The sequence below is a fragment of the Vigna umbellata genome, chromosome 11 (assembly GCF_029865625.1).
Source record: "Vigna umbellata cultivar VRB3 chromosome 11, Vumbellata_1.0, whole genome shotgun sequence".
Taxonomy (NCBI): domain Eukaryota; kingdom Viridiplantae; phylum Streptophyta; class Magnoliopsida; order Fabales; family Fabaceae; genus Vigna; species Vigna umbellata.
Window position 1 is genome coordinate 1790809 of NC_142175.1, and position 14692 is coordinate 1805500.

Sequence of the window (14692 nt, forward strand, 5' to 3'; positions counted from 1 at the left end):
ATATATGAAGTGTAAATTTTTAGTATACATCTTTATTACGAAGATTTTCTTCGTCCCCACTTCGATATCATCTTCCTCCCTCTAACATTGCCTTTCATATATGCTTTTAATATTGTTATAAGAATGAGTTAGGATCAAAAACTTTTATAACAAACACTTTAGAGATACTATAAGTATGGCAAAAGTGTAGTAGAATATTAGCTTTGATGATTCTACATAGGAGAATACCATATAAACTTAGTTTTATTTCTCTTTTAGTAAGTAAATTTTCTTATAATGGATTTTTTTCATGTTATATAAAGTATAAGGATTGAGTTAAATATATGGAGCAGTAGAAGTGTTATAAAAATTGAATTTAACGATGTATCACAAAGTATCTTCCAATTGCATAGTGTTATTGGTGTATATCATAGAGTTTCACCCGTAAGTTACAGTTATGTTTTCACTATTTGTAGGTTGCTTTAAGTTCGATCACATATAAATAGGTGTTTTTTCTCACCTCCAAAAAGACACAACTCTCACATATCTCTTCTTTCACTCTAAGTTATTTTTTTCTCTTCTCTTTATCTTCAATCTTAGGTTTATATTTCCTTCAACTCCCACTCAACATGAATGCACCAAATCTAAACAACACTTCCTGAATCAACTTTCCAAAAATGTGTTCAGCAACTTCAAGAACTTCTCCACGTGGCTGCGGTGCTTTTCATGTTAACTTCCAATTGTCATAGTTGAATTATGAAATTGCATGGAGAAGGGAAACTATAAAACCTTAGCTCTCCTTTGTGTTAAGAACCTTTGAATAAATGAAGAATTATTTTCTATTGATTCAGTCTAGAACATTCTTCCTGCTTGAAGGTCACAAATAAAAAGCCTTTCTCCCGAGTTAGAAATCCATTCCTAGCATTTTCTACACCAACTGCATCATTATTTTGCTCATATTTCTTATCACGTTTGCTTCCTTCGGTCATCATCACTAATCAATGTTATAATATATTAATATTATAATATTGCAAAAGTTAATGTTTTGTTTAAAAACACTAATTGTGAGATTGAATTTCAGAACATTGATTTACAACGTTAGTATTTTAATTGGCAACGAAAACAAAATTTATTGAGCAACGGTCAAAATTTTTAAAGTGCTTCAATGTTAATTATTTTGCTTTTATTGTTTTTTTTTTCTTATATTATTTCCTAGCTCTATAAATAGAGAGTTTTTCCCCATCCATTCCAAGACACATCAAAAGCAATTTTTCTCATTCTCTTCTTTTCTTAGTTTCATTCTTTAGCTCTTTTTATCTTCAAAAAATTATTCTGGGTTATTCTATACTCTTTTTAGAGATCCTTGCTAGTTCTGAGATCTTCAGAAATATTTTGGGAAGTTCCTGTTGTATCCTTGGAGGCTTGCGCAATACACTGTGGATAAGTCCTTAAGGATAGTGAAACTACAAGCGTCGGGAAATTTTGTTCGTGATTCTGACAGCTTTTTACAACAATCTTAAGGACTCATGGTTGACATCAACAACATGCCTTCGGAGAGCTAAACCATTGCTTCTGGAACCCAGACGGTCTTTGCAAAATCACTTCCTGACGTGTCAAAAATCGAGGTTTTCTTTGGACAGAACTGCCAACGTTGGCAAGAACGTGTGTCCATCCTTTTAGACATGTATGGAGTTGTTGTTGCTCTTTCATCTCCGAAGCCCGACTTCACCGTTCCTTCAAACTCAAAACTAGTTTAAGAGTGGACTTATGCGGACAAGGTATGCTGACACACTCTCCTTAGTGCACTTTTTAATGATTTTTTTGATGTGTACTGTTCCTACAAAGAAGCAAAAGATATTTGGGACTCGTTGATTCTCAAATACACTACTAAAGATGTCGTCAGACAAACATTCGTCATAGGAAACTATTACCGTTGGGAGATGATTCAAGACAAGGACATAAAAACTCAAATCAATGAGTACCACAAGCTGTTGGAAGATATCAAAGCAGAAAATATTTTACTACCGGATCAATTTGTTTTAGAACTTCTGATCGAGAAATTGTTGTCATCTTGGACAGATTACAAACAACAGTTGAAACACAGGCACAAACAAATGTCTCTAATAGAACTCATTACACGCATAATAATTAAAGATACCAACAGGAAGAAGTTTGCTACTACAAGGGCCAAAGCTTTATCTACGAAAGCAAATATGGTAGAAGTAAAACCTGCTCCCAAAATGTACGAATGCAAACTTGATCACAAAAAGAAAAATAATTTTCTTAAATCCCGTCCCAATGAATCTAAACTCATCTTTAAGAAGGAAATTGCTTCATATGTGGGAAGTCGGGCCATCATGCATCACAGTGCAGGCATAGAGCGAGAAACGACAATCCTCCTAGGGTCAATATAGCCGAAGGAGATGACATTATTGCTACGGTTGTTTCTTAAGTAAATCTGATGACCAATGTGAGCAAGTGGGTGGTAGACTCTAGCGCTACCAAGAATATCTGTGCAAACAGAAGTGCCTTTACCTCTTACACTAGTGTAGGGGATGGAGAAGAACACGTCTACCTCGGTGATTCCAGGACCACTCCTGTTCTGGGAAAAGGAAAATTTCTTCTCAAACTCACATTTGGAAAGACTTTGGCCTTGAGTGATGTGCTACATGTGCCATAAATCAGAGTTTATTTAATCTCTGTAGCACTATTGGGAAAGATGAGGGTTAAAGTGTCATTTGAGTCTGACAAGATCATTATGACAAAAAGTAATGTTTTCATGGGGAAGATATATTATGATCAAGGATTCTTCATTCTAAATGTTTCTGAAAATATTAATGAATCAAGTTCTTCTGCTTATATTGTTGACTTGTATGATATATGACATGTTAGATTAGGACATGTGAACTCCTCGTATGTTTTGAAATTGCAACGACTAGGATTGATTAATATGCATGATAAACAGAGTAGTAAATGTGATATATGTGTAGAATCTAAATTAACAAAGAAAACATGTTTTTCTGTAGAACGCCAATTTAAACTGTTAGGGTTAATTCATACTAATCTAGCTGATTTGAAACAAACCATGTCTAGAGGACGTAAAAATTATTTTGTGACCTTTATATATGATTATTCTAGATACACCAAAGTTTACTTAATGAAATATAAAGATGAAGCCTTTGATGTGTTTTTAAAATATAAAGCAGAAGTAGAAAATCAATTGAATAAGAAAATTAAGAGGATTAGATCAGATAGAGGTGGTGAGTATGTACTGTTTAATGAATTTTGTGTTAAAGAAGGTGTTATTCATGAAGTGACCCTACCATATTCACCTGAGTCTAATGGAGTAGCTGAGAGAAAATATAGAACCCTTAAGGAAATTATGAATGTTATGCTTGTTAGTTCAGCTGCACCTAATAACCTTTGGGGAGAAGCCTTGCTTACTATATGTTTTTTACTAAATAGAATACCCCATAAGAAAACCGGTAAAACTCCTTACTAGTGTTGGAAATGTTATCAACCTAACCTTAAATATCTAAGAGTGTGGGGTTGCTTAGCTAAGGTGATGTTACCTGATCCTAAGAAAAGGAAAATAAGCTCTAAAACCTCTAATTGTATGTTCTTAGGTTATGTTGAACATAGTGCTACCTATAGATTTCTAGTTGTTAAAAGTAACATACTTGAGAGAAATTCTATAATGGAGACGAAAAATGCTGAGTTTTTTGAACATGTGTTTCCCTTAAAGGTTAGTGAGATGTTTCAACCTGTTGATGATAATAATAATAGTAATACCATGAATGAAGATTTGAGAAGAAGTAAAAGACAGAGAAAGAAAACTTCCTTTGGAGATGACTTTTATACTTATCTTGTTGATAATGATCCAATTAATCTTTGTAGAAGCTACTAGTGCTCCTGATGCAAAACAGTGGGTAAGACCATTAGAACTGAAATTGAATCAATTCAGAAAAACAATACTTGGACTTTAGTAGATTTGCCTAAAGGAGCAAAACCCATTGGTTGTAAGTGGATCTTTAAGAAAAAATATCACCCTGATGGATCCATAGAGAAATATAAGGCAAGATTAATAGCAAAAGACTTTACTCAAAAACCCAACATAGATTGTTTTGATACTTTTACTCTTGTGACTAGGATTTCCTCTTTGAGCGTTATTAGCTCTAACAACTATCCATAAACTAGTGATACATCATATGAATGTTAAAACAACCTTTTTGACTGGTGATTTAGAGGAAGAAATTTATATGACTCAACCTAAAGGGTGCGTTGTACTTGGTCAAGAGGATAAAGTATGCAAACTCTTAAAATCCTTGTATGGGCTAAAACAAGCACCAAAGCAATGGCATGAAAAACTTGATAATGTGTTGCTTTGTGATGGGTTTTCACCTAATAATGTTGATAAATGTGTGTACTTTAAGTTTGAAAATGGTGATTGTGTCATTATATACTTGTATGTGGATGACATGTTAATATTTGGTACATGCAATGAGATTGGCGCTAAAACTAAATTGTTTCTAGGATCAAAATTTGAAATGAAAGATATGGGTGAAGCTAATGTGAATTTAGGTATTAGAATCATAAGGAAGGGAGATAGTATATTACTATCTCAAGAACAACACATTGAGAAACTTCTTAAGAAGTTTGGATTTTATCACCTGAAACCAGTGAGTACCCCTTATGATGCTAATTCTAAGTTAATAAAAAATAAAGGAGAATCATTATCTCAGCCTCAATATGCCCAGATAATTGGGAGCTTACTACACTTGATGAGCTTTTCTAGACCTGATATTGCTTATGCAGTAGGTAGACTGAGTAGGTACACTCAATGTCCAAATCAGGAACATTGGGATGCACTTGCTAGGCTTATGAGATACTTAAGAGGTTAATGGATTATGTCGTTGAATATAGTGGATTTCCCGCTATACTAGAAGGGTACAATGATGCTAACTGGATATCTGATTCATATGAGACAAAATCCACTAGTGGTTATGTATTCACACTTGGGGGTGGTGCGATTACATGGAGATCAGCCAGGCAAACAATTATTGTAAGATCAACAATAGAATCTGAGTTTGTTGCTCTTGAGATGGCTGGTAATGAGGCTGAGTGGTTGAAAAATTTCTTAGCGAACATTCCACTAAGAATGAAACCAACCCCATCGGTATCAATACATTGTGATTGCCAATCGGTAATACCTATAGCTAAAAACAAGAATTACAATGGAAATAATAGACATATACAATTGAGACACAATTTAGTGAAGCAGCTGCTAAAGAGTGGAACTATTTCCATTGATTATGCGAAGTTGGAACGGAATCTAGCAGATCCTCTGACAAAATCCCTGGGAAGACAAATGATATTAGAAACATCGAGGGGAATGAGACTTAAGCCACTTGCAAACAAACAAGTGATGGTAACCCAACCTTTGTGATTAAAGATCCCATGAATAAGGTTCATATGGGTAAAAATAGGTCACTTGTTAATTCTGATAATACTAAATTGATTTTAATCAATTATGTCCATTCCTATGGTGTGTGTGAAAGTGCTAGAAACTACATTATTGAGAGGTTAAACTTTGTTATTAAAATTCTATGTGGTGAAAGAATTTTAGTTTAAATAAAAATTTTAATGATTTTCATATCCCTTATGGGTGGTGTATGATTTGCAGCATACACTTGATGAAATCAACTATATGAGGATCAAGTGGGGTCGCTTGCATGAGATCTTGGCATGATCTCTAGAGCACTCATGAATATCGGGCACGCGCATGGCCTAGTAAGCGTAACACAGTGATAACAACAAGGATTGTGGGGGTGTATTGTGATTGAGAAACCTCTAACACACATCAAGTGTCTTTGGTTCATATAGCTTGCTATACCAGCTCTGATGCATTACATCCTATGAGACCTAGAATAAAAGTTCTTATCTTTCTTTTATTGTTTGAACTATTTGAGTCAAAGACTGTTTCTTTCAACTCTCTTTTGCAATATGTGGGGGATTGTTATAATATATTAATATTATAATATTGCAAAAGTTAATGTTTGGTTTAAAAACATTAATTGTGAGATTGAATTTTAGAACGTTGTATTACAACGTTAATATTTTAATTGGCAACAAAAAAAAATTCATTGAGCAACGGTCAAAATTTTTAAAGTGCTTTAATGTTAATTATTTTGCTTTTATTGTCTTTTATTAGTTTTGAGATCCTCAGAAATATTCTAGGAAGTCCCTGCTATATCCTAGGGGACTTGCGTAATACACCGCGGATAAGTCCTTAAAGATAGTGAAGCTACACGCCTCAGGAAATTTTGTTTATGATTCTGTCAGCTTTTTACAACGATCAATTCACTCCACTACATCAATTGTCTTTCATCCTCCATTCCAATTCAAATTCCAAAGTTCAGAGAAAAAGTTCATATTGAATTACTTCCACCAGCAAAATCAGAAAGATCTTCTTCCATCAGCTTTGAAGTTTGAAGTTGGAGATCATGTGTTTATGATTGTGACACCAACCGTAGGAGTTGGGAGGGTTATTAAGTCAAGGAAGTTGTCATCAAAGTTTATTGGGCCATATCAAGTGTTTGGAGGGTTGGTCCAATAGCCTATGAAATAACATTACCACCTTAGCCCCCTTCCCTCACAACAACAACACACAACCACTAAGCCAGGGTCCCTTTCACTAATATCATAACACAAACATTAATATTTAAATATTACTTCATGCATTTTTGAAAATTAAAAATAAAAAAAAATAATTAATGGTTATTCACTTTCTTAACATTTTTTTCATCCAATAACACGTCATAAATAATTATTGACTATCATAAAATATAATAATAAAATGAAAGAGATTTTTATTTATACGACTCTTACAGTTGTTACCTTTGTCTACATTGCCTTTTCTGAGGTCCAATAATGCCTTAAAGAAAAAGCTTGATTAAAGTAGCACCCAAAAAAATGAACGCACTAGATTAATGGATTTAAAAAGAGAGAAAGCCATAGATAGGAAAAGAAAATATAAGAGGCATTATTAAAGGCCATATGAAAAATGAAGAAAGAAAAGGAAGCATATAGAATATAGGATATATTAGTGGACATCGGTTAGGGTTTTGACTTCATCTGGAGTTCGATAAGAGTTTCAAACAAATCGACAATGGTTTCTTTGCTAAGAAAAATGAAGAAGAAAGAAATAAGGGTGTGAGATGGGGAGACAAAACTATGTGAGGGTTTCTTCTATCCAAGAAGAAGGAAGAAAGAAAGGTTTGTAGGGTTTCTTTTATCTGAGAAGAATGAAGAAGGAAGGGTGAGTGAGTTAGTGATTGATTTTGGGGATTTCTTCTTTTTCAAATTAGAAAATAAGATAAACAAACTGGGAGATGAAAATTTAGAAACAATGTTTTTTCACTAGCTTAGATAAAAGTTTCAAAAATGAGAAAAACTAGAAAAGAACATCATCTTAATAGGGAATTTTTTTTAATATATAATTTTTCAAATCTGTATGTAAAATCAATAGGTAAAATTTATTTTTATTTATGTACGGACTTGAATGGAGATGTTAAAATTGTATTGTTCATTGAGTGTTTTAAAAAGGTCACTTTATCATTTTTATAATTTTATTTTATATTATATGTGCATTTTGCTAATTTTAGGACTATGTATTTGAAAACAATTGCATATATGTGTTTATTTAGATCTAGTGTATTTTCTAAGATAAATAACAAGTTCATATATTACTTAAATAAATAATTTTCTTTAAATTTGATAATCATTTATCCTATTAATAATACAGTTTCTTTTTTACTTTTTTCACATGGTGTTTCCTAAATTTTCGCTTAAAATTAATATGCGAACCATTGTTGCCCTTATATAATCCCTCCAATAATTTATAATAAAACAAACCTCATTTCAACTTTTTATCCCATAGTTATTTTTGCATAAAGTTAAAAAAAAAGTGGAGAAAAGCAAAAAGATTCTGGATAACAGTAAGCAAGCATTAACTTTACCGTCGATTCCCATCCATTGCCACTACTCTAAAGCTATCTTCCCCAAATACTCATTCTTTTGATTCTCATTCTCCTCTCTCTCAAAGCTGCTTTCACAGAAACCCAATTTACCTTGTCGGAGAGGGTGATAAACAGAGGAAAATCTCCCCAATGGAAAGACTCTGAAATTAGGGTTTTTTGGTTGAAGAAGAAGAAAAAGGAAGGGATGATGAAGCGGCTGTGGGGTGGGCCCGGAACGATTAGCGGGTTCCTCTTGAGGTTTGGGCAATGTGCGTTTGGTGCCGCTTCAATTGCTCTTATGGTCACTGGTTTTGGCTTCTCTAGCTACACTGCTTTTTGGTATACCACTGTTCTTCTATTTTTTTCCTTTTTATTTTCATTTTGCCTTGAAAAATAAGTTAAATTGAATCAAAGTTGATTATGTCTGTTGTTTTGAGGGTTTTCAAGTTTAGGGTGTGATTGGATTAGGGACGGGTCGGGTCGGTGGGGTGGGAGTTAATATTTCATTTCTAGATTTAGTAAAAAGAGTCTGTTTTGCAAAGGAAAAACTTCTACATTACCATTTTTAGAAGTGGAAAATTAGAAGAAAAAAATGAAATCAATATTTCCAAATTGAAATAGTTTGGTCTGTTCGGAGAAAATCCTCTAAAAGGAGCTTGGAAGAAAAAACTAACAAGAAAAAAAGTAAAATAAGTTTTACCATTGGTAAAAATAACATATTAAATAGAAAAATTGGAAAAGTTACATGAGGGAGTTTCTATGAATAAACATGTGGAGAAATTCATTTAAGATTTCTTTTTTCTTATTTTTTCTTTTAAGCAATCCCTATTTTTGAGATCATTTATAAATGTTACTATTTGTTATTTTCTTTATAATTTGATGTCTAACATTTTGTACAAATACAGCTGATGCCACCATAGTTTAGGAGACTTTAAAACCCTATAGGTTATGGCTAAAATTGTAGATGTGGACCGAATTTTGAAAATTTGAAATTTAGCATTTGTGAATCACATATAGTGACAATGATGTCACTTGGGATTGAGGGTGGGGGTATCAAACAAAATAGAGTGAGTGAAAAATGGAATTTTCAGTTGACGGATGTGATGATGTTGTGTTGAACATGAGCGTAGAAAATTGAAGGGTGAACTTTATGTGAAAACTAGCTTGAAAAAGCTTTATTTTAATTGTGATTTACCCCAAATTTATGGGCTGTCAAACTAATTCTTAACAGTGAAGAGGAAGAGGAGTTACACTTTTGTTTTGAGTTTTTACCTAATTGAAAAAGAAAAAACAAGCGATGTTTGTTTATTCTGAATTTTCTAGTTTCCACTTTTCCAACCTACTGAATATTTCGTATAAGATATTAACATAAATCTCCCTGAGGCCAAATTAATGTAGGGAGGAGAGTAAAATGACCTGAACCAGTAATGGAATTACAAGAGCAAGGGTGAAGATGTGTTTGGTGTTTTCTTCAGTCAATCTAAATGTAGTTCAGATGGAGGCTCTTGAACGAAGTGTGTTTAGGGTGTGCTTATAGCTCTATAAATTATCCCTCTTTTTTTACTAGGTTTCTAGGTGAATTTATTTAATCAGGATGATGCATGACCCCCAGCTAAAAGCTCAAGCTTATGAGCTTGAATATGGGCTGGTGCAAAAATCCCTACGGGATTGAAAACTTTCATATTCATTTTGATGTATACTGCAATGTGGACTTGGTGGTTCATTTTTAGCAAGATGCTGATGGTGTGGTTAAAAGAGGGTGAGACAAGTTAGACTTCGTGTACAATCAGGAAAATAATTGAGCAGTCAGAATGTATAAAGGAGATGCATTGTTTGCATAATTTTTAGTTCTCAGTTTGAACATAACATAACCAATGGCACCTTCTACTTCTCAAATATTTGCTGGTGTTTCGGTAGACAACTTAATTAGGTATTTATTCAATAATCTATTTCAATTTTGAGTACATTTCATAAATTTGGGCTTGAAACTCGAAGATGAACTGGAAATTACTTATTAGACAAACTTTACCATGAACCTTATAGATATCAGCTAATGAGCCATTTTTGTAAGCTAAAATTTTCTCCATGAGACCTACACAACATATTAATTTGTTGCTTGTTGATAGAGTTAAAAATTTGAGTGAACAAGATCTTAACTGAGGTTGTGTTCAGAATAAACTAAAATTTGATATTATTTGATTTCAGTTAATTTGATTCAGAAATCAATTTCTTTTTTTGGAAATTATTAAGAAAGGGCTAGACTTGAATTGATTTGAAATCAAATGTTATGCTAGGAACTCCTCACTCAGAAAACCAAATTGGTATAGTTTTATTTTATTATTTCACTTGAGGTAGGCTGCAAAGTAATAAGGTTAAAGTAGTTTATTTATTTAATCAAATCAAATTCTGCCAAATCCTACTTATTTGGTAGGATTTATACATTAGAATGAATAAAGTTCATTGAATTTCACTAATGAAGTCAGTTCATATTTTTTAAAATTCCAAATGCAAGAAATGACTCCCATTTTTAATGTTTCAAAATACACTAAAATACTATCAAGTTAATCAAGCCACCTTAGCAGTGATTTGCAGTTTGTGCTTGTGAATTTAGATAAAACACAACTCAACGTTGTTGTAGTGTGGTTTTGGCGTCAAGGTGCAAATGACTTTTCACCACTACACACACCATCAGCGGACAACCATTGCAACCTCCCTTTTACTTCCGCCAACCACCCATTCCTCCATTTGCGATCTCTGGCAAAACTGAAACCATCTTTTCATTTACTAGTGTTAAGAACTAGACTTTAAGTTTAACTCAACTCCACAAAACCGGGTAAGGTAAGGTTTGCACCCACTTATATATTATAAATTGATCTTATTTATAGTCGATGTAGGACTTTCAACACCCCCCCTCACGCTGAGGTATATACATCTCGAGCGTGAGACTAGACGTTAATGGGTGGTTCGATAACGACATGATAGCGGGTGAAACAATATGCCCAACAAACAACAAATATCACTAGGATAAGCTCTAACCTGACTCTGATATCATGTTAAGAAATGGACTTAAAACCTAACTCAATCCCACAAAACCGGCTTGTAAGGTGAGGTTTGCACCGATTTATATATTATAAATTGACCTTATCTTTAATCGATGTAGGACTTCCAACATCTAGTAGGAGAGATTCTTAGCTGGTTGCTCAAGGAGTTAGGGTTTGAGGTGAACTGAGCCATATGGCCTAAAATATTTCTATGTTTTTTCCTTTAAGGTTTGTTGGGCTCCAATTTGAGTCCACCTTAGTTTTTCTAGTTCTTTTTTTTATTTTATTTAAAGCATAACATAACATATAACTAATGTACCCTAGCCTCTAAAGGCTCCTTGCTATGCAAAAGTATGGGGATGAGTCATTGTACCCGACCTTACCATTGCATCCGTGAAGTGATGGTTTTTTCGTATTCCAATCCATGACCAATTAATCACCAAGGCACATCTTCTGTTGTACCTAGGCTCACCTATCATAACATATAAACCAAAACTAACAGTGACCAAATACTCAATAAACCTTAACATACTCTGATTTGCTCTAGAAATTAGCTGTATTGTTTTTGTCTTGTTCCAAATACTACTGATATCGTGATGGTTTTTATAGTCAGTATCGTGATGCTTTGTTGATTGTTTTGAAATTGAGCAACTTGAGTGTTTAAGTCCAATGCACTGGATTCTGAGATAACATTATCTACCGGTTAAAAGTATACTACTTAATGTAATTTTCTTTTTATTTGTCTATTAAGTATATTAAATTGAAAGCGATACCTTTCTTTTTGTTTTTGTCTATAGATTGTCATATTTTCTTTTAAGCATAATTCAATGGCACTTCCTTGCACTTTCAGTTATTTAATTGCATCAATGGGACTTCAATTTCTTTGGAGCTTTGGACTTGCATGTCTTGATATTTATGCCTTGAGGACAAAGAGAGACGTGCAAAATCCAATTCTTGTCAGCCTGTTTGTTGTAGGCGATTGGGTAATACCACTCTCCTCATCTTTTTATTTTCGTGTAGAAAAATAAATTCAGTCACGAGCATGCCTAGACATTGAACATGAATTCAACTTCTATGGTTCGTGTTACCAAAAACTTGGACAGTTAGAAATACATGGAGTTAATTATTTTTGAATTGTGAATGTTAGTGTAACTTCGAGTTTTGTGAGATCCTATTTAAGTTGCAACATATAAACTAGTCAGTACGTGTCAATTGCAGCTTCATGTCTCGGTCAGGTTTGTAAACATAATATGCTTGTTAAAGAATGGCCAAACTTCAATTGAACATCATTTGCTCATTTATCAACCATGTAGCAATACAAAATAGTGTTTCTCTATTTGATTTATCTAATGGGGCAGGTGAAAAACTAAAACCTTATAGACAAGTCTGGCCTTCGATTTCTGTTTTTTTTTTTGTAATAATAATGAGATTGGAATCAATATTTCCCTTGTCTATAGCCACTTTGTTTTAATATTCTGATTGAAAATTGATGTGATAAGCTGGTGGGTCATATCATAGTGATTTATGAAATGCAGGTAACAGCAACTTTATCACTGGCAGCTGCATGCTCGTCAGCGGGAGTTGTAGTATTATACTCAAGAGACCTTAATATGTGTGCGACTACTAAGCGTCTCACATGCAACAAGTATCAGATTTCTGTAGCCATGGCTTTTGTCACCTGGGTTCTTACAGCAATGTCATCGCATGTGATGTTCTGGATCTTGGCCTCAGTCTAGCTTAACGTATTTCCTTTGCTAGATCCCAAGACCACCATAGATATCAAGGTATCTTGTTGTAAATTTTGTTGTATCAATACTTGCCACGACATGTAGGCAAATTTTTCCATGTTTTCCCTTCTCAAAACTATGATTGATTTTTCATTTTTCAACCTCGCCACGCCAACCTCAGTCCTAGATATAGTTGCTGGTTTAATGTAAAAGCTTGGACATGATTCTGTAAACTTACTTCCTTATTGTAACCAAGATATTCTCCTTGTGCTGGGTGCATGCGTTTTGTATATAATCTTGTTCATTTACCACCTCTAGCCACATTCCATAGTACTATAATTTAAAAACCATCATGTCTACAATTTGCCTATAATTTAAAAACCATCATATCATGGTTCCATATCATGCTTTCTTCCAAATTCCCTCCCTTTTTGTTGGCCCCGTTATCCATTAGCCTTGCGAATTTAACCACATTTTGTTCTGATTGACCAGTGTGTGATTCCACTTGTGTGCTTTAAAATCATTCCTCATTACACTGCTCCGTGATAGCAAAATAGCGTATCACTTTCTTCAAGGACTAAACCAGTCTTATTAATGGAAGGTGTGGATCTAAATATTATGAAACATCAACGAAAGTAAGGATGTACTCTACAAGATGAGCATGACCAAAAGGTTTTAGCAAAACCAAGATTATTTAGATTACAAAATGTTGAAATAATCTAAATTTCAAATATAGTTTAATCTCCATATTTTTATAAACAAAATGTTACAAAATCATACTTCAAATGCCAACCAAATCTAAGAAAGATCCACCCTATAAAATTAAAAACCTAATCATTCCATAAATTTCACCATCCTAACAACACATATAGAACAAATGACCCTTTGGCCATGAAACAAATACATCTTCATAAACATCATAACAGGTATTTACAATTGCACAATACAACCATGCAAACAAGCACGAGACTCCTTTGGAGTTATCCGCATGCTTGCAAGCTCAAACTAGGACCAAACTTGATCCATTAGAAGAGACAAACTTGAACACTTAACAATAAAGCAGTAACCACATTCATGTACTGACACATGTTGATGATGTTCATGTTGGAACTCTTGGGGAATTCAAGTGACATGAAGGGGATTGAACAGAAGAAGAAAACGTGATTTGGGTTGTAGAAGAACCAGGCTTAGAAGAAGAAGACGAAGAAGTAGAAGAAAGTAGATATTCTGATCCAAACAGAGAGGAAGCAGAGGTTTGAAATCTGCCTGAATCACCTGGAAGTTTCATGTATGAGTAAGAAGGTGAGTCACAAAGCCATGAAACTATAGGCCCTTGCCTTCCATTCTTGTATTGCATTATAGCTTTGTACACGAACGGTATGAGACCCTCCATTTTTATGTCTGGAAAACGGAGAAGAAACAGGGGAAAACAGGGGAAAACAGGGGAAAAACAGAGAAAGTGAAAGATTTTTTGTGGAGTTGGTCTGTGAATTGGATTGAGGGTGAGAGGAGAACAGAGAGGTTCTTGGGTTTAAAAGTGTGGGATGGTGTGTGTGTATTTGATGACGTGGAGTAAGAGCAGGAATTGGATTCCATCTCTTCACGCTAAGCCAGCAATATTTCAAGGGTATTTTGAAAGCTCTGTGCCAAAAACAAAAAATCTCAATGGAATCATTTTGTGTTCATCCCACTCTTTTTTATTATTGTTTGGGTGGTTTGGTTTGATGGAGTTTAAGCTTTTAGAGTAACATTGGTTGGTTTAATATGTTTTTGTTTCTTTTTTAATTTGACCACCATTTTCCTTGGATTATATCTCAAATTAGGGAATGTATTTCTAATTTAATTATTATTGTTTTACTCTCCAATATTCTTTTAACTTAATGGAAATCATACATATATATATATATATATATATATATATATATAT

The 14692-nt window shown here is 33.7% G+C and overlaps 2 protein-coding genes across 2 annotated transcripts; one reads left to right on the top strand and one right to left on the bottom strand.

Moving 5' to 3' along the window:
• Positions 1–7964: 7964 nt before the first annotated feature.
• LOC124830850 (CASP-like protein 5B2) lies at positions 7965–13060 on the top strand. The gene is made up of 3 exons (XM_047304696.2): positions 7965–8336; positions 11889–12021; positions 12574–13060. The coding sequence occupies exons 1-3, from the start codon at positions 8203–8205 to the stop codon at positions 12772–12774; spliced, it is 468 nt and encodes a 155-aa protein (XP_047160652.1). The 5' UTR covers positions 7965–8202; the 3' UTR covers positions 12775–13060.
• Positions 13061–13498: 438 nt separating this feature from the next.
• On the bottom strand, positions 13499–14391 carry LOC148190732 (uncharacterized). The gene has a single exon (XM_088102078.1). The coding sequence runs from the start codon at positions 14156–14158 to the stop codon at positions 13865–13867; it is 294 nt and encodes a 97-aa protein (XP_087958204.1). The 5' UTR covers positions 14159–14391; the 3' UTR covers positions 13499–13864.
• Positions 14392–14692: the final 301 nt, after the last annotated feature.

Coding starts and splice junctions, on each gene's coding strand:
- LOC148190732 (XM_088102078.1), bottom strand. CDS start 14,158: ATGGAGGGTCTCATACCGTTCGTGTACAAAGCTATAATGCAATACAAG.
- LOC124830850 (XM_047304696.2), top strand. CDS start 8,203: ATGATGAAGCGGCTGTGGGGTGGGCCCGGAACGATTAGCGGGTTCCTC. Junction 8,337..11,888: donor TCTAGCTACACTGCTTTTTG/GTATACCACTGT, acceptor TTGCACTTTCAG/TTATTTAATTGCATCAATGG. Junction 12,022..12,573: donor TGTTTGTTGTAGGCGATTGG/GTAATACCACTC, acceptor TATGAAATGCAG/GTAACAGCAACTTTATCACT.